A 22,337-nucleotide genomic window follows, 5' to 3' on the forward strand; every position below is an offset into this window, starting at 1 on the left:
TACGCCATCCTAGGACGTTCTCCGAGCACAGGAAGTAGAGCTATCAGCTGATCCCGCTGGCTGTTGTTGATGTCTGAAGTTGCTGTTGTAGCTGCGTCTCTCTCGTCGGCCCCTCGACATTAACGGACTCGGTGACACGCTGAGGAACGGACACGGCAGCGGGCATTTACCGGGCAAAGGGACGCGTCACGTCGAGTGGAGGTCTGAACGTGCGTCCCCGGCGGGCAGCAGCGAAGCTAGCTCCTGAGCTGAAGGGAGAAAAACAGCAGCGACAGCCCACGGCGTCCCTTTGTTTCAATCCCAAGCAGGATAATAACTTTCTCTCGCTTGACTCAAGTATTTCTGTTTGCATATCCGTTATTTATATTTAGAGTTATAATTAATAACCAGGACACCGTCAGGGGCAGCTGATTGGCTTGCTAACGTTAGCTTGCAGTGCAGATTAAAAACATTTTTAGATTTTTTTTCCTCTTTCGTAACCGCCCGACATTCACAGATGCAAAACATAACGGCTGTATTGGAAAGGGAATAATCATCAGAGTTGATATGTGTTTATTTTTCACTGTACCATCTGTTGTACCGCTCCTGAACAAGTTGAACTGATCTCTGCTCTGCAGCGTGTGTCAGGTTGTCTTTATTGATTTTTAGAGTTCATAAACAAACTGTTGTCAGACTGACAGCTTCGTCTTGTGTGTTTTAGGTTTGCTGGCAGGTTGCGTCATTTGTTTATCCGCAAGCTGTCAGTCCGTGCTGGATATTTTTGCTATTTTTATGTTTTAAACTGTTTTTCCATAGGTAGAAAAATCTTAAACACTTTTATACCTCTACTTTGGAGCTGATTGTGCGTCAACCCAGGACAAATATCATGAGATAAGGAAGGACCCGCTTTGATGCTCATGAATTTGGCAGCTTTACGGGGAAAAAAGTTGATAGTTATGATTTAAAATAGGACGCTGAAAGTGCATTGGGAAGTCGCAGTGATCAGGGAGAGCCAGCAGAAACAGAGGCAGGGTTCCACAGAGTCTTGAGGTGAGGTGAGCTGCCCCCACACTACTTGCCAATGCTGGATCTGGAGGTGGTACCTGAGAGATCACTAGGAAATGAGCAATGGGAATTCGCCTTAGGTGAGTGTCAAACTTTAGAACCAGTTAGGATGAAGTTATGTGACAATGTCACTGTATCAGCAAATTAGGATATCACTAGCTTTATTTCCATAATTTAACTCAAAAGAGAAACTAAAATAGTCTTATTACACACAGTGTGATTCATCTTATTTCTGGGAATTTGTGATAATTACCGAAAAATTTGGAAGTTGGATTTAGTTGCCTTCCTAACATAATGGGGATGTAATTTTTGTCAAAAAAAAAAAAAAAAGACATTTGCAGAAAAAAGAAAATCACCAACTGCATATTGTAAAAAGATGATTTAGTCAAAAAAAAAAATCACTTTTGGCAAAAACTGACTTAGGCTGTTATTTTAGGAAGGTGACAACAAGTATAGAAGGTTTTTAATAGAAAAATTATACATTGTCTACTATATAATTTCCTAACGTTTTCAGCTTCCAACCCTCAAATTTAAAGCGATAAAGGTTCTTGATTATGACTCTTGGTTGAGCATGCAAAAAATTTTGCTGAGTTAGTTAAAATAACAAAGTCCTCATCAGTAGACATTGTATTGGCCAATATATTGCTCTTATTTTTATTCATGACAAATTTTAAAAAAAATCTTTTACAACATTTATAGACCCCGCAGTTATTTGTGACCCCAAATGGGTTCCCGATCACAACTTTAGGAAATGCTGGGGTAGTAGACAATCTTATGTCCAGAATGTGGTTAAGCCAATATGTTAAAGATAATCTCTATTCATGTAATTCTGTACGAAAAGTTAAGGGGGAAAAAATTGTTAAAAAAAACATGCAAATTTGACATGAATAACTGGAGCCTTGTTTTTTGTTACCATTAAATAATTTGGTGGCGATTCTCCAGATTTAGTAACTTTTTTTTTTTAAATTTGGCTAATGTTTTGTATTTTTTTTTTAAACTGGATTGGGAGTTTAAATCTATAAGTTCTAATAACCAAGACCTGTAATAAAACTTGGCGTATCAGTCTGTGTGTAAGGAGAATATATGAGGATCGCTTTTTGAATTGAATTATTTAAAGAAATGAACTTTTCAGTTCTGTTAATTTACCTAATTATACCAGATCTGTATAAATTGCTCTTGTCTAGTAAAATACCTTGAGATTACACTTTCTTTGAGTTAAATGACTCCACTTTGTAACAGTATTCCTCTCTTACATGTGCATGTCTTTATTTTTATAGGGATGCCATTTTCCCAGGCCATCTCTATCCTCCAGAAACACTGCCGTATTATCAAAAATGTCCAGGTGCTATACAGCGAACAGGTGAGCCACCTGCAGCTCTGCTCACAGGGCCCCTGTTTGTTGTGTAACCTTAAAAAATGTTAATCAGCTTGCAAAAGAATTTGGCAGCTCTGGAAGTCTTGCAGACCTCCTGCATTTTCAAAAGATTTATTTTGAAACTAAATCTTTGGTAAGACTGTGAGCTACACCTACCTTACTGTTAAAAAACACATTGTCCAGCATTCAGTTTACTGATATTAAAGGTGCTTTTAATCAATTTTTATGTAAGTTTGCTCACATTCTTTCTCATTCTTCTTGTTTATGCACACATTTTCATTCCTGTTTTTCCAGTTTTAGTTCGACTGACCTATGAATCATTTCAGTTAAATTGAAGCTTCTTGTGTGACTCTATGCCAAAAAATGACACATCCCGGCTTATTGTGCTGTTCATTTAGAAACATGTAGAATGCAGAAAAACTATAAATTGTTAGGCCTAAGAAATTATACCTTAGGAAACCTTGTTTTACTTTTTCTGCATTTAATGCACCTTTGGTACAGTGAACATCAGTTTCTACTTTCTGTCATTCAATTAAATGTGTCAAATCTGCACAGATCATATTGGTGAAGATTGCAATAATCATGTAACAAATAATTAAATATGTTTCTGTCTAGGGTTTACAGTGAACAAAGAACCCAGATAATAACTAGTTAAACAAGCTTCAGCTGAACAAAATTAACATAATGCTTAAAGTTAGATTGCTTGTCTGTTTGCAGCTGTTATTTTGTTGTGTGACCTGTATTTATATTGTTTATCACTTTCCATTTTGGACTCTCTGCAACTAAAATCAATGAATAAAAACAAACATCTTGTGCATTTCAATCAATTGGATGAAAGAAGCGACTAACAAAAACAGTTTATTACAAAAAGTTTTACTTTTGTGAACCCAGTTAAAGCAAAGGAAGAGACCCTGGGGTTTAAAAAGCAAGAAAAATGTAAAACAAAAAAAAAGTGGAGGTTTTTTTTGTTTGTTTGTATTAAAGAAACTATAACTGGGATTTCCCATTATCCCTCCAGACACCACTCAGCCACGACCTCATACTGAACCTGACTCAGGATGGGATTAAACTGCTGTTTGACGCCACAAATCAGAGACTCAAGGTGAGAATGGCTCATTTAGCACAGATATCAAACTCCCATTGTAGCGCTGACCTTTGTCACTTACCGCCTCTTTATTCCTGGCTGGATTTATGCTTTTACATATTAGGTGATTGAAGTGTATGACCTGAGCAAAGTCAAGTTGAAGTACTGGTGAGTACAAGGATTTTTACAAACACATCCATAAGTAAGTCACTCTTGTTGGTTGGTAATAAGTCTGAGCTATAAAATCCAAATTTTCACAGCTCAGTCATCGCTCCCTCTGAGACCCACAGCTGCTCAGTCATGTCACAGTAATTGAATCTGCTTGTGTTAATGTATCTGTTAGATTAGGCCCCTGTTATTGTCTCTTCCTGCTGAACCACTTCCAGTTGCTCTCCGTCGTTCTTTCTCTAATGCAGCTCTTTGCTTTATGAACGTTAACTGACCCAACATGCTGTGTTTGTGTGCGCTGTCTTTTAGTGGAGTCCATTTCAACTCTCAGGCCATCACCCCCACAATAGAGCAAATAGACCAGTCATTTGGAGCGACTCACCCTGGAGGTACTTAATAACTAAGATTTTATTCACAAATAAACAACTTATAATGTAGTTTAATTAACATCGTCTCCTTTTGTGCAGTTTATAATGCTGCAGAGCAATTGTTCCATCTCAACTTTCGAGGACTTTCCTTCTCCTTTCAACTGGATTCGTGGAATGAAGCTCCAAAATACGAGGTAGGAATGGACCGGCTCCCTTCAGCTTGTTAAAGGAGACTTGAGGACCAGAACCTGGAGACTTACGGTGCATTCACCTGCCTGGTTTAAACTGATTTAATCCAATTCTGATGCACTGCAAACACAGAATTTACACCAAGTGTTTTTGGTCGAGTAGTGCAGATATCTTAGTACAATTTTCAGAAAGTTATAGGAGCTTGTTTTAAATAAATAATTCCTTAAAATTGATTAAAAAGTTCTAGTTCCACTGGTAGAATTTTTTTCACTTACAGCAACATTTTTTACATATTACAAGTGAAATAATCTGCCAGTGGAACCAGTGAATTTCATCAACTTTAAGAAATTATTTACTTAAAACAGGCTCCTATTTATTGCTACTTGTAAGTTATTTTAGTCTTTTTTAAGTGCACTGAGATATTTGCACTAGAATCTACACAAAAGTATTTGGTAAGATTTTGTTTTTGCAATGTACGGACCAAAAAGGCGAACTCCTAGAAACCTGTGTGTCGGTTTGGTTGAAATGAACTCTGGTGCTGTTTGAATGCATATGTGAACACTATGCAGACTGGAAACCGCTCCAAAAGCAGGAAGTGGACTACAGTTCAGAGCATTCTGGGTACCTGGTCTTTAACCGAAGACAAAAGAGAAATCCTACGTCTGCTAAAATTTGACTCCATTTTGTGTACATTCTGTGAAGAAGGAAGTTGTGTTCCTTGTCCTCTTCAGAGGCTTTCGTGTTGTTTCCTTCAGTGGTTTTTGGTGCAGCGCCCCCACAGGCGAGGAGGACAGGAACAGGTTACTCAAAAAAAGAAAAAAGGGTTTGACACAGTGCAGTGTGAAAGAGAACAGCAGCTTCTGAAAATGTAACAATGTTGCAGTTTTGGTCCCCAGTGGAACAGAATCTTCCAAACTGTCAGGTGTGAAAACACCATGAAGGAAAGACTATTAATACTCTGAGCTCAACTGCTGTCAGGCTTTTTCATACAAGTCAACATTAGTTCAAATGTGGCATCTTATAGCTGACAATCTTGATCCAAACATGTCCCAACTAGGGCTGCACGTAATGATCATTTTAGTATACAATTATTCTGACGATTAATCAATAAATCATATTTAAAAAATTAACGCATTCTGCAGATTGCAGAATGAGACTACAGAGCTGCGTTTATCTCCGTTTACCCTCTGCTACAGGCTAACTGGGGCTACATTTGACCACTTAAGTCATTTTTATACATTACAAATACATGCAAGTAAACAAATTAACAAGAAAATAAAAATTTTATTGCCTAAAGTGCAACAACCTAGCAGTCCTCTAGTATACCGTTTTTTCTAACCTAAATGCAATGTATACATATTTTTAGTACCGTTTTGGCTTAATTAGTTTGCTGAGTATTTTTATTTTTTTAGCAAATGACCGTTTTGAAGTCTGTATACTTCATTTAAAATAAATCTATTCCATCTGTGATCGATTAATCATGATTAATTTGATTAATTGTTTTAGCCTTAGTCCCAACTCAAGACGCATTGATGTCAGTCCTCATTACGCCTCTGGTATATTACATAAAATGGACATTTCATGTCAGAATAACTCCTGAATGGACAAATAAAATGTATTATTTGCTACATAACTATGAATTGAATCTTTCATGCCTCGTAAACATTTAACACTATGCGTCAGCTCACTAACTGTGTTGTTCTTTCATCCTTCCTCCAGATTCCACATGGAGCCATGGTCAAGAGGATGCACATCTACACTGGCAACAACCTCCAAGAAACAAAGTACATAATGACCACAACACTTCCATGTGGCCCAGTGACCTTCCTGCTAGAGGACATTAATGCGTTTATGTCAAATCTAATCAGGAGAAAGTAGGGAGAATAAGTTTTCAAACCAGTTCAGACTGGAATGTTTCCTGTGTTTCCTCAGAGCTCCTGCGATGCCTTTGGCTTGTTTTATGGGCAACATCTTTGCAGAGGGTGTCGACGTCCTGAGGGATGGGGCGGGTCCTCTGGGGCTCAAGCTCCGCCTTCTCACAGCAGGTAACACACCTGAAAGACTGAAAATGACCAACTGTCGTCAATCTGCTGCTTTCTGAAGCATCCAAGGGCAAAAACTCTTCCAGCAATATTATTTGGACTATTCCATTTGTTCCATTTGTTAAAATTGACCCTATTAATATATTTGCTTAGATGGATTAGCAGGCAACAGGAATTCAGTTTTATAGTTTATAAAAGTTTATAGAATTAATTTTATAAAATATAAAATCAGTTTCTAGTAAAGTTCAATGAAACTTTGATTATAAACAGTAACAGAACCTGCTTGATTCATTTCATTTACCTGTACAGTTTTGAATCGGCGTGCAGTGAATATTTTGTTTATTGAATATTCTAGTAGACATATTATCTAATGTCTATCAGTATAGACATTAGATATTCTAATAGATAAAATATCTATCATATCAGACAAACGTCCCTGATTCGGCATTAAACTGAGGATTGAGGAAAACAGAACTAGAATATTTTAGTAACTTGCTTGTGTGACTGTCTCCCGTTCCTGCTGCAGGTTCTGGACTCGGTGTGATGGCTGATGCTAAGGTCCGGTTTGTGGAGAGGAGCATCTTCTTTGGAGACTCCTGTCAGGACGTTCTGGGCGCTTTGGGATCGCCTCATAAAGTCTTCTACAAATCTGAGGATAAGGTCAGATCTGTTTCTCCTTTTCAGAGTCTTATGAATCTGTGTTGCATTCACATTGCTTAAGTAAAATGAAACTTGAAATAAAAATGTTCACCTTTTCCTGTGTGTTTCAGATGAAGATCCATTCTCCGTCTCCTCACAAGCAGGTTCCCTCTAAATGTAACGACTACTTCTTCAACTACTTCACCCTCGGAGTGGTACGTGGGCCCAGCCTTATAAAATGTTGAGAGCATGGCTCCAAACATTTAATGGTTTTGATGTTGTAATTCTGGGAACTTAGAGATGTAAATTGCAGTACTTATTTTATTCCGTAGATTATTTTGACAATTATTCACATAAACAAATTAACACATTCTGTAGATTTTTCTTTTAACTTATTTCAAACAAAATTGTGTGCTGTGGTGGCGTAGGGGATCGTGCAACCCACATTTGGAGGCCTTGAGTCCTCGATGCGACCGTCGTGGGTTCGATTCCCGTACCCGACTGACATTTGCCGCATGTCTTCCCCCTTTCCTGTCAGCCTATTGTCATATAAGGGACACTAGAGCCCACAAAAGAAACCCTGGAGGAAAAAAAAAAATACAATTATTGTTATTTCAATAATCAATCAATCTGTTTAATTGTTTTAGCCTTAAAATGAATCATTTACACATTTTAATATGCCACCATCCCAGCTGGTGTCTTTTAGACAACATGAGCCTGTGTTGCCTCTCTCTGTCATTTTGGGAGTTAAACAGATGTTTATCCAGTGACCTTTGCGGGTCACTGCCTGAATTCCCCGGAGCGGTTTGGGCAGCCTGCCCTGGGAAGGTAAACAAGCTGAACTCATCTGGCGCTACTGCAGAGATGAGCTAAAAACAGCAGCGCGGCGCGGCACGGCCCCGTGTGAGGCTGCAGGGCTGCGTTTATCTCCGTTTATCCTCTGCTACAGGTTGACTGGGGCTACAGCTGATCGATGGGTTGTGTTGTGTTTCAGGACATCCTGTTTGACTCGACGACCCACCTGGTTAAGAAGTTCGTCCTCCATACAAACTTCCCTGGGCATTACAACTTTAATATGTAAATATTTCCTGCTGTCAGATCCAGCTCTTGTTCTTTATTATCACCTCTTCTATATCGCAACTTTAATCCTATTAATCCTTTTATTGCGGAGTTTGATGTGACTGATTATTTCTGCTGTCCCAGATACCATCGATGTGACTTTAAAATCCCACTAGTCATCAAAAAAGGTGAGCTGTCACGTGATTGGTCAGAGTTTTAATCTCTGAATTTGTGCTTTACTGGGATCTTTCTTCAACCTGTTGCTGTTTTCTGACTCTTCAGAAGGAGCAGACTCTCAGGCGGAGGATTGCATCTTAACCACCTACAGCAAGGTCAGTTATGAGAAGAAAAATTAAACACTGCCTCTGAAATATTACAACACCTTCTATCAAAGTTTGGATATTTTTATTTTAAGCTTTGTATCCTGTTTTTTTTTTTTTTTTAACTATACATTTAGTTGGATAAGTAATCTTTAAGAAGTCAATGATTGGAATGGAAAGCTTGTTTTAAGTCAGTAATTCATTAATAGTGATTATGGGTTATTTTATCTATAATAAGACAACTAGTGCTTTTCCATCAATATTATAGGAATTATTGACCTAAAAAAATGTTATTGTAAGTTGGTTTTGTCTGGGTACTAACATATTTGCTCTAGAAACTAGATCAAAAATACTTTATAAAGTTTTGTGTTTTTGCAGTGTAGAGTCATTATGTTTTTAGAGTACCCAATATAATCTTTAATGTACAGTCCAATCAGTCCTGGACAGATATGATAACCTTTTGTCAAAAATGCCTGAAATGCTTACACCATAATTTAAAAGAAATATGCATAAAACTATTAGATCTATTTTAATTTAAACAGACAAGCAGTAATTATTGTTGCTAACATAATCTGGTTTCTACAATAATGTCAACACAGCTGAAAATATTGTGTCTGCTGTTCCCTTTTAAATCTGGCACAATAAAATGTTCTGTTTGTTTATTGTCAGCAGCTGTATTTATCTATTTGTTTCTAAAAATGTGTTTTGATGAGGTGTCTTTGTGTTTCTGCGTCAGTGGGATCAGATTCAGGAGCTTCTGGGTCATCCGATGGAAAAACCCGTCGTCCTTCACAGGTAAACATGAAGGTTTTAAACGGATTGAATGTCAAGTGATGCTCCTTTGGTATTATTCTGTGATATTTTACACAAGAGGAAATTCACATCTTTATTTATTTCTGGCAGGTCTTCATCAGCCAACAACACAAACCCGTTCGGTTCCACTTTCTGCTTCGGACTACAGAGGATGATTTTTGAGGTCAGAACTTTCACAACAAACTTTTTAGTTTGGAAACAACTTGGATCAAGTTGCAAAGATAAATAAGCTCAGCTCACATCCTGTTTTTTAAAAGCTACACATTTAACTCGGAGTGCACCGGAGACTGGTGATCAGTCGATACCAACATATGAAGCTGCTCTTATGTACCTCAACCAAAGTTTAAAATCAGTCACTGTCTTCTTCTGCTCTCCTGTTGGAGAGGTTTGACTGACAGAACGGCCCTCCAGGTCATGTCTGCACATTTCCAGTTAACAATCCACTTTTTCCAACACACCGACTTTTTTGCTATATTTAGTGACATTTCAGAAAAATTGGAAAAGTCGGAATCAGCAGGTCAGACCATCAGCCAGAAAACTGCAATCATTTGCATTTAACACTTTAACAACAAAATCTGTCGTGTTAGAGAAAATGTCTGATATTCTTCAGAGAGAATAAACTAGCCTGTGTTGTCAACAGGTGGCGCTAGACTTGCCTTTACAGTGTTGGCAGCAGATTCAATGAATGTTTGAGATGTTTTTCTGCTTCAACAAGTTTGGTTTATAGATGATTTATACTTCCTTGAACAGGTTAGGATAGATCTATGGCCTATACAAAACATGTTCATTACATTTTTAAGATAAAATTATTGTTGGACATTGAGATTAATCTGGTCAGTTCTGGTTGTTTTTAGCTGCTTTCAGAATGTTTTAGGGCCTCTTGTCACTTTAAATCCAAGTAAACAGGAGCTTCTTAAAGAGACATTGATGACGAGGCATTAAATTACAATGTTACATTTCTCTTTAGTCATATTTGACTATATTTATTTTTTCAACAGCTGAAGTTAACATAGTTACTTCATTATGCTATAAAATGGCACTATGTGCCTGGAAAACGCATTCAACTGTCCTTTAAGGTCATAATTCTGATTCTGTCAATCTGTGTCAGAATCCAAATATATAACCAAACATTCAGATTGTTAATATAGGAAAATAATGATATAATTGTTTCTTCCTTGTTATAGGATTTGTAAACCTGCAGTTTGTCCACACTCAGACCTAGACCAAATTTACATGATGGTTCACAAGCAGTTTAATCAACTCTGATTCTGAGAAAAATGTCCTGAGTTTAAAGTCAAAGTTTTATTTATCTTATTTATTTTTTGGTGGCCCTAATTCTCTACTGTGCCTTCTAGATGACTTCCAGATTTGTGTATATTTAGTTTCCAGTCAGTCTATCCCAATGGTGATTATTTTTTAGGGGGGAACAAAAAGCCCAAAACAGACCTGCTGGTTCTGAACCGGCATCCTGTCTCTCTAACTCGACCCTGTTTTCTTCTGCAGGTGATGCAGAACAACCACATAGCATCAGTCACCCTCTATGGAGCTCCCAGGACCACCAGTCAAGCCCGACCCGAGTCCAGCGCTAGTTCCCACTGAACCAGAACCACGCCCCATTCTGGCCGACCCAAACAACAATTCTTTTGCTGACTGAATTGGAACCGAAACCAGATTTTTTTTCTTTCTTTTTTCACCTGAGCAGGCCTGACAGAATCACTACAACCTGGCTCAGGTGCTTCAGAGTGAACAAGTTGACATCGAAACCAGACCTGCTGCCTCCTGTTTGGTACCTTCATCTGGTGTTCTGTTGGTACCAAACACGCCCCGTCCTGCAGGGACGCGGTCCTGCTGCAGGAGCAGCTCGCATGCTTCGAAAAGAAAGCTGTAAAATCTGCATCCTGTGAACCTCAGAGACCGTTCTGCTGCCTGTACAGTAAGAGAAGCTTCATGCCATCGTGAGGTGACGCATTCGGGTTCATCAACGCTGCAGGAAAACTAATAAAACTACATCAGCCAACCACACTGCCATCCCGGTCGGTCCTGCTCGTCTTCCCGCTCCGAACTGGGTCCAGTCGAACCCGTCCAGTCCTGCACCATGAGCCCAAACACACTTCAAGCTAAGCGTCCATTTCTGTTTTAAATCTCAAGACCCAGCCTGACCCGATCCAAACATCTCCATCTTCCCTCACCAAACACTTCCTGAGTCCGTTTGCAGCCGTTTCCCGTCACCAGTCAGAGCGATCATCTCATTTCCACAGACTTTACTTCCCATCATTTCAACCCCAGCTGTCCTCCGTTTCTGATGACCGGCGGCCGGTCCAGATGGTTAAAGCTCAACCTGCATGACTCTGAACGAGAAGCGATCTCCATAAAGCACAAGAGCGAGCGCTCTCGCTTCGTTTGGTTGATTAAAGCTACAGCATGTCACTTTTATTAAAAAATTCTTTTTTTTACATATTTGTTAAAATTATCATTAGGTTGTGACAGTACAATATAAGGCAGATAATCTGTGGAAAACTTGAACTTCTCTGCCTTCCATCTAAGATCTTTCTGTCACCTGAACACACAACTCCATGAGAAACAACCAATCAGAGCCAGGAGGAGGGTCTTAGCGCTGTCAATCACCCTCACATCCTCCGCTTGTTCTGTTAGCCTGCCACTAGTTAGCATAGCCACAGATAATGGCAGATAAATCAATTTCCTTGAATGGTAAGTTGTTAAAGCGTGTACACAACGTTGATTAACAGCGCTGAGACCCTCCTCCTGACTGACTGGTTGTATTTTTAGATGACAGGAGTTGGAGAAGCTGGATCTTTTCACAGATCATCTGTCTCGTATTAAACTGCTACAACATGGTGACAGTTTTAATTATTATGTTAAAAAACCAACATACTTTTGTAAAAGTTACATACTGCAGCTTTAACAACCTTCCTGCATGTTCTGTCTGAGCGTCCAAAGCCCATTTCTCCCTCACCATGGCAACCATTTCCATTATGTAATAATAATAATTTATTGTGATTCCTTTTTTTTTGTTTTTAACATTTGCACTAATAGACACATTTTTACTTGATCGTGCCCCATCCTTTGAGATGGATATGTATTGAAGAGTAGGAGGGGTGTGTGTGGATGTGTGTGTGTGTGTTGGTGCAGATGAGCGGCGGCGCCATCGCGTTCTGTACGACAACGTTTCGTCTTTCTTCAGTGCTTTCTTCCGTTCTGCTTCTGATCCATCTGCAGTTATCTCTCTGTTTAGTTGCCAAATGCTAAAGCCAAAGACCTTTTAGGAAGTCTTCATTTGATCGGTGTGTTTTCTTGTCTTGCAGAGTCTCAAATATTCCTAACTCCATCTTAATTTGAAGACGTGGCACATCTTTTAATCCGTGTTTCAGTAATAATCCATCATGACCAGCCGACTCAGCTCATCCGTTCTAGATAAGACGCATCGTGTTTACCGTCAGCTCGTACCGTGGTCGACGTCCTCAGTGAACTGTGACGTAGAGAACAGCCGTCATTTCTGTGGTTGTAAACCCGACTTTTGTTTTGGAAATGGAGAACAGCATCAGTCATTTCTTTCTCCAAGCGTGTAAATTTACCTTGTTTTTAATTACAAACTAATTAATAAACTGTGCATTCATTTCAATAGACAAATTCTTTCATTGTTCCTTGATGCAAATGTTTTTTTGTTTTTCCGCCTTTCCAAAATATTCGGTTTAAGGACTGTGCCTTTAAAGGACAAATCTACTACCCTTGGATTTTTCCACGTTTTGTCAAGGTACAACCACAAACTTTACTGTTCCTCTACACAAACTGCTATTCTTGGTTTAAACGACATCTGTGAATATAAGTTGTAAACTCTTGCCACAGATCTATTAGATTTAGAGCTGAACTTTGACTGGACCATTCTAATAAGCTTTGATCCAAAGCAAAGCTCTCAAAAACAGCTGCGTTTCCATTACAAATGTGCACAAAACTTTGATAGTCCGCTAATGGAAAACTCTTATTACGCAATTGTGATGTTTCCATTAAATAAGAAACGCAATTAAAATTACACGTGATTAAGTTTGTACAGGCTGTAAGTAATTAAAGGAAGACGAAGCCTCATCATCCTCCTACCACTTCCTGTCATCCTCTTCGTCTTCTCCACCTGTAGTAACATCCGGTTGTTGATCAGGTGACTCCTGTGATGCAGCCACAAAACCGCCTCATTGTGTCACAAAAATAATTGACATGTTTCCATTAAGCAAATTTATTTTCATAATTCTAGTTAATATTAACACCTGAATCAAATAGCTGAATTAGCTGATCATTTGATTCAGGTGCGTTGAAGGAGAAGCCAATCTGAAATGTGCCGGATTTTGACTCAAACAGTAGATTATAGATTATATTATATATTATTTAGTTAGCGTTCAGTCAACTCCTTACTAAATAAGTATTTTATTGCTCTTGGTTTTATTTAAGGATCTCACTGTAAAGGGAGAATATTTAAAACGCATTTTATTTTGAATTTTTGATAATCATGCATCTATTTTTTTCCACCTATTTTATCACATCATATTCACCCAAATAAAATGATAGTTTGATTTTTGTACTGAGACAAAACGTGGAACAGATCAGGTGGTATTTGTTAGACACTGTAGGCGGAGCCATTACACAAACAAAATGAATTCTAGAATTGTTTTTATTTGTGATTTTTTTCATTTGAAGGATCCCAAACTAGCTTGTTTCCTTTTTTTTTGTTTTTGTTTTTTTTTTTTTTTTCAAACTTTTACAATCTGAGAGCCATTAAATGCACGTTTTTCTTTTCATGCAGCAGTGAATTTCCAAATGGGCTGTTTAAAGTAGCAAGAACATTTTCAGTGTTTAGATTTCTAACCAATAAATGCTTTTTAGTGTTTCTCAAAAGAAAAGCTGTTGTGGAGTCCATGCAAAGCTGTATAAATGCTGTAAATAGCTCTTCATGGCATTCTTTGTTATGACTTGCTTTCTTCTCTTCTATGTTGTGAAGAAAGTTAATCAGAAAAAAAGTTTCTGCTCTCGGCTGATTCAGTCAGCCGGTCAGCGTTGGTGTTTCTAGTGGACGATGGAGGGCTGCCAGTAAACGGATGTCTCTGTGAAGCACATAAACTCTTCATTCACACATCATTCTCTGCTGGACAAAGTTTGATATTTGTCTGATTTCCCTGCCTGGTGCAGCCCCCATCTGGATGACAGGGTGAGCCTGGATGTTCAGGTTCTCACTTTCTTTAGCTTCGACAAAACTTTTGGGTTTTGAAGACCCACTTCCAACATATCTCTTTGGGGTTCTGTTAGGTTTCCCAATATTTAAAGTTGAGCTGATCTCTGCTTTGGTTTGTTTTCTGGTGAAAACTGTCATACATGTTGTGATCAAACATTTTCCCAAAACTCGCTTCGGTGGAAGAAAATGTAGTTTTAAAAAAAGTCTTAGAAGCAAAATGAAACATTGTGCCTCATCTCCCTCTGAGCCTTTTTTAATTTTTTTTTTTTGCCCTCTGTAAAAATGATTTTCTGTGGGACATACAGTGTGAGAATGCATTTTAATTGCATTGGTGAATGTGTGTGTGTTTGTCATTGAGTATTAGCATCAACCTGTTGCATGGGCTGATTTTTGTTCCAGTTATTTTTCTAATTTCTGCAAATAATCCCAGGTTGGGTTTTTCAGTATTTTTCTGCTTTTATTTCAGACATGCATTTATTTGTTTGTCTTGCTTTTATGACACCTAGAATATTACTGTCACCTTAGTTTTATAAAACTATAAAAAGGCCGAAAATCAGCCTCCATGTCTAAAAATGTAGTTGTGGTTTTCCTCTGTCGCTGTGCGAAATCGAATAAGTTAGTAATCTAAAAAAATTATAATAATTAAACACAGGGACCATTACTTATTTGGTTATTCATAAACAATAAATATTCACAGAAGTAATTGTAAACAAAAGAAACCAAGTATTTTCTGTTTGAGGAAAAACTTGGTTTTCCTCAAACGTTAATATAATATCTATATTAACGTAGATATACCGTTAATATCTAGTGTTACCCCCTTTATCTGAAATGCATTCAGTGATGCTGCTGCAGTAAAACATCTGCAAACCATCACACCTCACCTCCACACTGCAGAAATACAAAATATTACCAGCTAATTTTAGTCTAGTTTCTAGTGCTAATATCTTAGCACCCAAGAATTAAGATGAAACAAACTTATAAGTAACTTTTAAGATATGAGAGTTTGCTTTAAGTAAATTATTAATATTGATGAAAAAGTTCTAGTTTCAATGGCAGATTATTTCATTTACAACATAAAAAAATGTCTTGTAAGTGAAATAATTTGCCAGTGGAACTATTAGTTCTTCATCAATATTCATACATTATTGACATTAGTTTTCTTATCTCGAGTGCTCAGGAAACTAGATCAAAACTGATCGGTATGATCTTATATTTTTGCCATAATTTGTTCCTTATTAGGAACTGCATTTTTATTACATTTAACAAATATTAAATGTAATGAAAACATTTATTACATTTATTTAATGTACATTTAATAAATGTAATAAATGTTTTTATTTTTTTATTTCCCGTTTTTGTTTAGTTGCATTAAACGACACTAAATATCCATGTTTCCAAATATCTTCACCACAGACTTTAATAGGGTGTTGTAGTTTTTATATATGGTGTCAATCTTGTTTTTGTTCAACTTTTTGGGGGAAATCTTTCCAAGTGCAACATTCAGATTGAGGAAAGGAATGTATGAGCCCAGTTTTTGTTTGCTTGCTGCTGGAGATGTTCGTTTCTGTGGGAAAGTGTTTGTGGGAGCAATTTTTGTGTTATATGTAATACCATAGTTTAGCCACTAGGTGTAACATTTGTGCTGACCGGGATTGTTTTCTGTATAAAAGGTAGAACCTGTTATCAGCTAGCAGGTGAGTTCAGTCCGAAGATCAAAGCTTTTTGACTGAACTTGAATCGACTAAACCTGCGCTTAAGACTGCTGGTGCTCAGTTTAACTTTCATCCTATTTATTTATGTTGATTTGGGGCAACAGAAAATAAGTATTACGGCGTATTTAGGCTAATGTAGACAGGATAAAAAGAAGGGTAAATTTACACTGTAAACTCAAAATGTTTAGATTCATTCCAAACATTTTCCATAAAAAAGCGAGGACTTTTCTGAGCTCCAGAAGTCAAAAATATGCGGGAAAAAACTCAACAATTTTGGGATTCATTTCCACAATTTTTTTGGGAGAAAAGAATGAACATGTATAAAAGCTGAGAATTTTCTTTAAAAAAAAAATAGTCTTGGAAGTTTCTGAGTTTCAAAAGTCAAAAATGTTAAACTTTTTAAAAATGTTTCAGATTTTTTTGGACAGAAATTTCTTTTAATTTATTTTATTTGTGTTTTCTATATTATGACTGCCTCTTAAGAAAAAAAAAAAGTTATTGTGGCGACAGACACTGAGCTCAGACAAGAATAATTTATTGAAGCAAACTGCGGCGGCTGAATAATACAATAAGACGCCAAAAGTCTCATTTCGCTACACATAATTACTCAGTGTTTAATATGAGGGTTTAACTGCATCATGGCAATGTTGCTGTCAAAATGTTAAATAGTTTTTCATTTTTCTTCAACATGTCATTTGGCATGTTGAAGAAACACAGTTAAGAACTCTGAAATTCATTTTGTTCAAATCAGTGCTGCAAATTATTGCACTTAAAAGGATTAGATTATTTATACTTAAACTCAGAAAAAGTACAAGACCTTCTCATTCATTTGATAAATAGTTTTTTTCTTTGTTTTGAACAGTTTTCTCAGATTTCAGCCCACATGTCTGCCTGGAACCATTTATGGTCGTATATTTCCTGTTTTATATTACATTGCATCAGTAAAAATGTTTTATTGTTGTTCTTTCATCCAGTCCCCTCAGTAATGGTCTCACAATGAAAGGTTCTACGTTCTATACAAGAAAAGGTCCAAACAGATTATAACACTTTGTAGCTCAATCAGATTCATCCACGAAATGCAAAAATTACTCCTGCAGCATTAAATTAGATTGATGGGTAGTTTAATCTCACCCAAACTCAGGTGGATATGTCCTTTTTAAAATAAAAAAAAACACAAATGAAGACCCTAAGCTGTGTGTGATTCTGTTTTGTTTTTATAAATTTAACCGTTTGTTGTTATTTTGAATCCCAGGCTTCAGTTGAGCAATCTGTTGTTAAGGTTTTTTATCAGTTCCACTCTAATGTTGCTCTCAGATTTTTCTGGATGACTTTTATGTTTTAAATCCCATTTTTGGAAGGAGACTGATGTGAAATTCCCTGGAATGTGGCTTTTTTGATATGCATATTTTGAATAACTTTGTATATAAAATAATAAGCAGATTCATCCAGCATGTCCCATGAATAAACGGCAATAAAACCATGGAGTGCAAAGAGACGCATGAGACTGAAGGTTTTGCTGCAGCAGAAGTCCTTTGATGGTTGTTGAAATTTTCAGCAAAGCTACTGGCTGTTTGTTAACAGAGTTTATTTTCTGTGTTGCACAACCAGAATATGAAAACAGAAAAATAAAATGTGGATGTGAAACGGAAATTTTTTCTGTTTTTTTTTTTTGCAGACAACTTCAGTTCTGAAAAGTTGAAATTCAGAGATGAAATGCATAACTTGCATATTCGCTACTAGTACTTTATCAGTGCAGCTGCTTCTTCAATGTAGTGGCAAAGACACGTCATGAGAAAAATACATAAGCTTCACAGGAATCAACACTTCACCAAATGTGCTCAAATTTTACATGTAAAATGCATTTTTAGATAAACAAATATAAGACAGTAGGTGTGTTTCTATTGCAAATGTGCATAAAACTTCAATATTCCACAAAATAAAAAAGAAAAACACAATTTTCTATCATCTTCCTCCAACTACCTCCTGTTGTCCTCTTCGTCTTTCCCACCAATCGTAACGCCTGGATGTTGATCATGTGACTTGTGTGATGCAAAAACATGTTTCAGTTTTTTAAAGTAAACTAATGCCATCACAGCTTTGATTTTTGTGAAAAGCAAACGTTTTGGTTTTCTTTTCAAAATCGGCGTGTTTCCAGTAATAAAATTAACTTTTGTCATTTCATTTTGTGCAATTTGACATTTAGAAAGTAAAAGTGCTTAATGGAAACACACCAATTGTAGAAAAGAACCTTCTTGACATTAGGATGAGGTGGTTTCTTTGGCCGATCGAAATTGGTTGATTTCACAAAACTGAAATGGAAATACTTTATTTTCATCACATGACCAACAACTAGATGTTTCTACTGGCGAAACCCAGAAGAACAAGATGACAAGAAGTAGTTTGAGGAAGATGGTATCACACGTTTTATCACAACTTTTTGCGTGAACAAACTTATTCATGTGTGATTTTTTTAATTGTGTTTCTTATTTAATGGAATACACTAATTGTGAAGTTACCATATATTTTCTTCAATATCAGAATTGGGAAAGTTTTGCGCCCATTTGTAATGGAAACGTTGCTAGTGTGACAGCAGCTTTACAAATTCAGTTGTGTAAGAAAAAAACCTTCACTTTTCATAAACTCATCTGCACATCAAAGACTTTCCCTCTGGTCGTGGATAAATAAGTTGGGGACAGATCGGTCCCTCAGTCACAGTCACAATGCATTCCTTGAGTTTCACAGCTGGGAGAGATTTCCTCCTTTGCCTTTTCATTTCCTGCCATCAGCTTGGTTGGATAAAATCGTTTCCTACTGTCCTCAAATGCTGCACGATACCAGCAGCTCCAGCTCTGCCCGCCTGGCAGGAACTAATGTGTGAGAAACACTGGCTTCTCACCATAATCCGCCTCATCTGCTGCCATCTCTCCAACACTCCCTCTCCATTTAAAGGGTCCGGACGTCTGGCCGTGTCTGTAGTGGCAGCTCAGTTTGGGGTCGTGAAGCAGGTTCCACATGAGCCAGATCTGTGGGACGCCAAGACTGTGAACAACCATGAGCTCCCGATAAAAGCAGGGGTCAAACGTCTGGAGGTGTGGCGCCGCAGACGGTCGGGGAATCCCGAAGGTTCGAAACCCCTGATGGCGTAAAGGTTTGACGCCGATCAGCTGGAGGCACATTCCTAGAAAGACGTCATCAATCGGGAACAGCTCCACCTAGGAGACATTTTACAAATCAGTCACAAATTCATAAACAAAATGGAAAATTTGTGGTAAAAGATGGAGAAGTCTACTTTAATAAGCAGTAATTTATTGCAGCATAACAAAAGCTGTTCAAGATATTAATGATTAATAAATTAGTTAACAATTATTTCATTAATCAATTCACCAAAATGAATAGTTTCAGCCATGAAAAGAACCAAGTTCTACCCTGTTACCTAGCAACCCAAGTACAGCTGGAGCACTTTTGCTCAGCTGGTTTTACCGCTGTATGTGCTGTACAATGGCTGCTGGAAAAGACAAGTGTTTTGTTGCTGGCTTACCATCCAGAAACCACTTGCTGAATTCTTTTTGGCTGTGCAGGAGGCTCCACTAATGCTTTTCAAAGATGTGCGGTTGTATAATTGTGCATTTGTTTGCAGCAATTTTCACATCCGAGTGTAAACATTGACTTGGGGGTGGGAGTTAGGAGATGTGGATCCAGATCCAGGTGATCTGGATTTAAAGTGACATTAAATCAGCCCAAAATAGGCAGAACTTAGCAGACGAAAATCTCATTATCTAAGAATGATTTTGTGCAACAAAAAAAAGAAATGTAATGAACATTTGTGTCGCCCACCTGTTCAAGGAAGCATAATAAGGCAGCCTGTTTCTAAAGCCTGTTAGAAACAGGTTTTATCAGTAAGTGCCCTAGGCTGGAGTTTTAATCTTCAGCTTACCTGTTGACAGGCGGAGCTCAGCCTTCGAGCCGTGTGTCCTGACATCACAAACCCTCCTCCTCCTGCATAACTGGGGTACAGACCGCCTCCGTACACAAACTCCGGAACGTAGTACTTGGAAGTGCGACGGCGGATTGGTTTGGCGTTCACGATAATATCCCCCACAAACAAATCCTTCTCTGGCTCTCGACCTTGGAGCATCTCCAGGATGTTTTCCACATTTACGTAGACGTCAGCGTCACCTTTGAAGATGAACCTGAAGGAGAGCAGAAGGATGTTACTGCCTGCATTCCCATCACAAATTTGTGCAAAACATTATCGATATATTTCCATTAAAGAAGAAATGAAATTAAAATCACACCTGAATAAGTTTGTTCAAGTGATAAATCATTAAAAAAGCATGGCACATCCTGCTGCCACTGGTCTAAACCACAAAGAAAAGATGACAAAAGTAGTTGGAGGATGATGGAGTTGGAGTTTTTTTTAAATTGGTGTGTTTTCATTGAGCAAATTTATTTTCAAAATGTCAGATTGCTTCAATATAGTCAATGGAATTGCAGCTAATTACAGCTTCAGATGAGACTAAAATAATAATCATTTAAGACTTTTTCATTCACACTGACTTCACATGAGGACAGCTGCTGTAAAACCAAATTTCTCAGATAATCTGAGAGAAAATAAACAGAGCTCCTCTGCCTTCTCCCAGTACTAGAAACAACCAATCAGAGCTAGGAGGCGGGCCTTAGCATTGTCAATCCCACTTGGCTCCCTGTAGCTCAGAGAATAAACTTTAAAATACTGTTAGATCATAAATCACTGAAGGGTTTTGCACCACAATACGTCAAAGATCAGCAGCTCTTGTATCAACTTTCAGAAAACTGCAAAACAGTTGAAACACCTCAACTAAAAACCCTCCTGTAAGTGAAACATTGATCACGATATTTGATGTATATTTGATTTTGATGACGTTATTTGACACAAAGTAATGTTCAGTGCTTCTTTCATAATTACTGACTGTATGAAGTTTTTATGATGTAAGGCACTTTGAACTGCACAGTTGCTGAAATGTGCTTTACAAATAAACTTCAGTTGACTTGACTTGTGTTAGCGCTGCCCAAACCCGCCGCTACGCAAAGCTGGTTTACCACAGTGAACTAGTTAGCATGGCCGCCAGTGACGGCCATGCTAAAAGACTTTTCTGGAATGCTACATTGTTTTTCCGACATTAGCACATTTGGCAGCGTGTACCCAAGGATGATGGGCAACAATAAGGCCCTCCTTCTGGTTCTGATGGCTTGTTTTTGACCTGGACCGCTGCATTTATTCAGACAGCAATAGTAGCTCTGAGAGATCTTTTCACAGATTATACGTCTCATGACATAGTGACAGTTTTACCAAAAACATATTTTTAAATAAAGTTACATATTGCACACTGCAAAAACACAAAATCTGACAAAGTAGTTTTGGTCTAGTTTCTTGTGCAAATATCTTAACTTTTGTATTATTTCAAGTGTACTAACTTTTAAGTAACTTTTCAGCAAGATATAGGAGCTTGTTTTGAGAAAATAATTCCTCAGAATTGATTAAAAAGTACTTGTTTCAATTATTTCACTTATAACATGATGTTTTTCCCATGTTTTAATAATCTGCCAGTGGAACAAGTACTTTTTAATCAATATTGAGGAATTATTTTCTTAAAACAAGCTCCTATATCTTGCTGAAAAGTTAATTATCATATAATTTTGCTACCTGCCGCTTGTCGAAATCTGCAGCTGTAGATTTCACAGCAATAAGCATGTAGGGAGCTGAAACAGCGCCTCCTCTTTCTCCTCCTTCCTCTTCTTCTCTGATGCGACATTTATCAGGCTGGTCGATGAGCAGGTTAAAGTTCCTTTTGTCCTTTTCTCTCAGATACCTCTCAAAGTCAAACGGCGGCAGCGTCGGCAGCCGTTTTCCAGCAGCCACGGTTGGAATAACTTTCTTCTTTCGTGACCTGGATCTGATCTGAGAGCTGGATTTGGACTGGGAAGGTTTGGACTTGAGTCGGGGTTTACAGGAAGGCAGCTGTGGCTGTAGAGTGGACTGGATGTCAAAAAGAAAGGAACATAGAACAACAAATGATGAAAGATTCATCTTTTTGATTTAAGGTTTAATTATGGGAAAATTTCTGCCTCTGCTTTTAAGATAAAGGAAAAAGTTGTTTTGGTTTGTAGTTATGAGTGAAGAGCTGCGACATGTACAGAGGAAGAGCAGCCAAAAATTAAACTCAGGTTTATTTTTATTATGACTTCAAAATGGATGGATGGATGGATGGATGGATGGATGGATGGATGATGGATGATGGATGGATGGAT

General features: G+C 37.7%; 2 protein-coding genes across 2 annotated transcripts in view; one reads left to right on the forward strand and one right to left on the reverse strand.

Moving 5' to 3' along the window:
- phaf1 (phagosome assembly factor 1) lies at window positions 1-16,387 on the forward strand. The gene is made up of 17 exons (XM_044125787.1): window positions 1-336; window positions 950-1,124; window positions 2,322-2,404; window positions 3,438-3,521; window positions 3,628-3,671; window positions 3,981-4,060; window positions 4,139-4,233; window positions 5,948-6,012; window positions 6,161-6,273; window positions 6,797-6,930; window positions 7,041-7,124; window positions 7,904-7,986; window positions 8,113-8,156; window positions 8,251-8,300; window positions 9,025-9,083; window positions 9,192-9,264; window positions 10,605-16,387. The coding sequence occupies exons 2-17, from the start codon at window positions 1,061-1,063 to the stop codon at window positions 10,698-10,700; spliced, it is 1,251 nt and encodes a 416-aa protein (XP_043981722.1). The 5' UTR covers window positions 1-336; window positions 950-1,060; the 3' UTR covers window positions 10,701-16,387.
- Window positions 10,603-22,337, reverse strand: part of b3gnt9 (UDP-GlcNAc:betaGal beta-1,3-N-acetylglucosaminyltransferase 9) — a 15,793-nt gene continuing 4,058 nt past the window's right edge. Inside the window, exons 6-10 of the mRNA XM_044124700.1 lie at window positions 21,733-22,065; window positions 20,745-20,781; window positions 20,607-20,640; window positions 19,984-20,239; window positions 10,603-19,261 (exon numbers count right to left, since the gene is read on the reverse strand). Coding sequence (XP_043980635.1) covers window positions 18,917-19,261; window positions 19,984-20,239; window positions 20,607-20,640; window positions 20,745-20,781; window positions 21,733-22,065 — 1,005 coding nt within the window. The 3' untranslated portion in view covers window positions 10,603-18,916. The remainder of the gene's footprint in view (window positions 19,262-19,983; window positions 20,240-20,606; window positions 20,641-20,744; window positions 20,782-21,732; window positions 22,066-22,337) is intronic.

Source organism: Gambusia affinis, linkage group LG08, assembly GCF_019740435.1.
Source record: "Gambusia affinis linkage group LG08, SWU_Gaff_1.0, whole genome shotgun sequence".
Classification (NCBI taxonomy): Eukaryota; Metazoa; Chordata; class Actinopteri; order Cyprinodontiformes; family Poeciliidae; genus Gambusia; species Gambusia affinis.

Excerpts from the sequence above, each read along its gene's own strand:
- phaf1 (XM_044125787.1), top strand. The coding sequence starts at position 1,061 with ATGCTGGATCTGGAGGTGGTACCTGAGAGATCACTAGGAAATGAGCAA. Across the intron at positions 3,672-3,980 it reads AAAGTCAAGTTGAAGTACTG|TGGAGTCCATTTCAACTCTC; the intron begins GTGAGTACAAGG and ends GCTGTCTTTTAG. Across the intron at positions 6,274-6,796 it reads GCTCCGCCTTCTCACAGCAG|GTTCTGGACTCGGTGTGATG; the intron begins GTAACACACCTG and ends TTCCTGCTGCAG.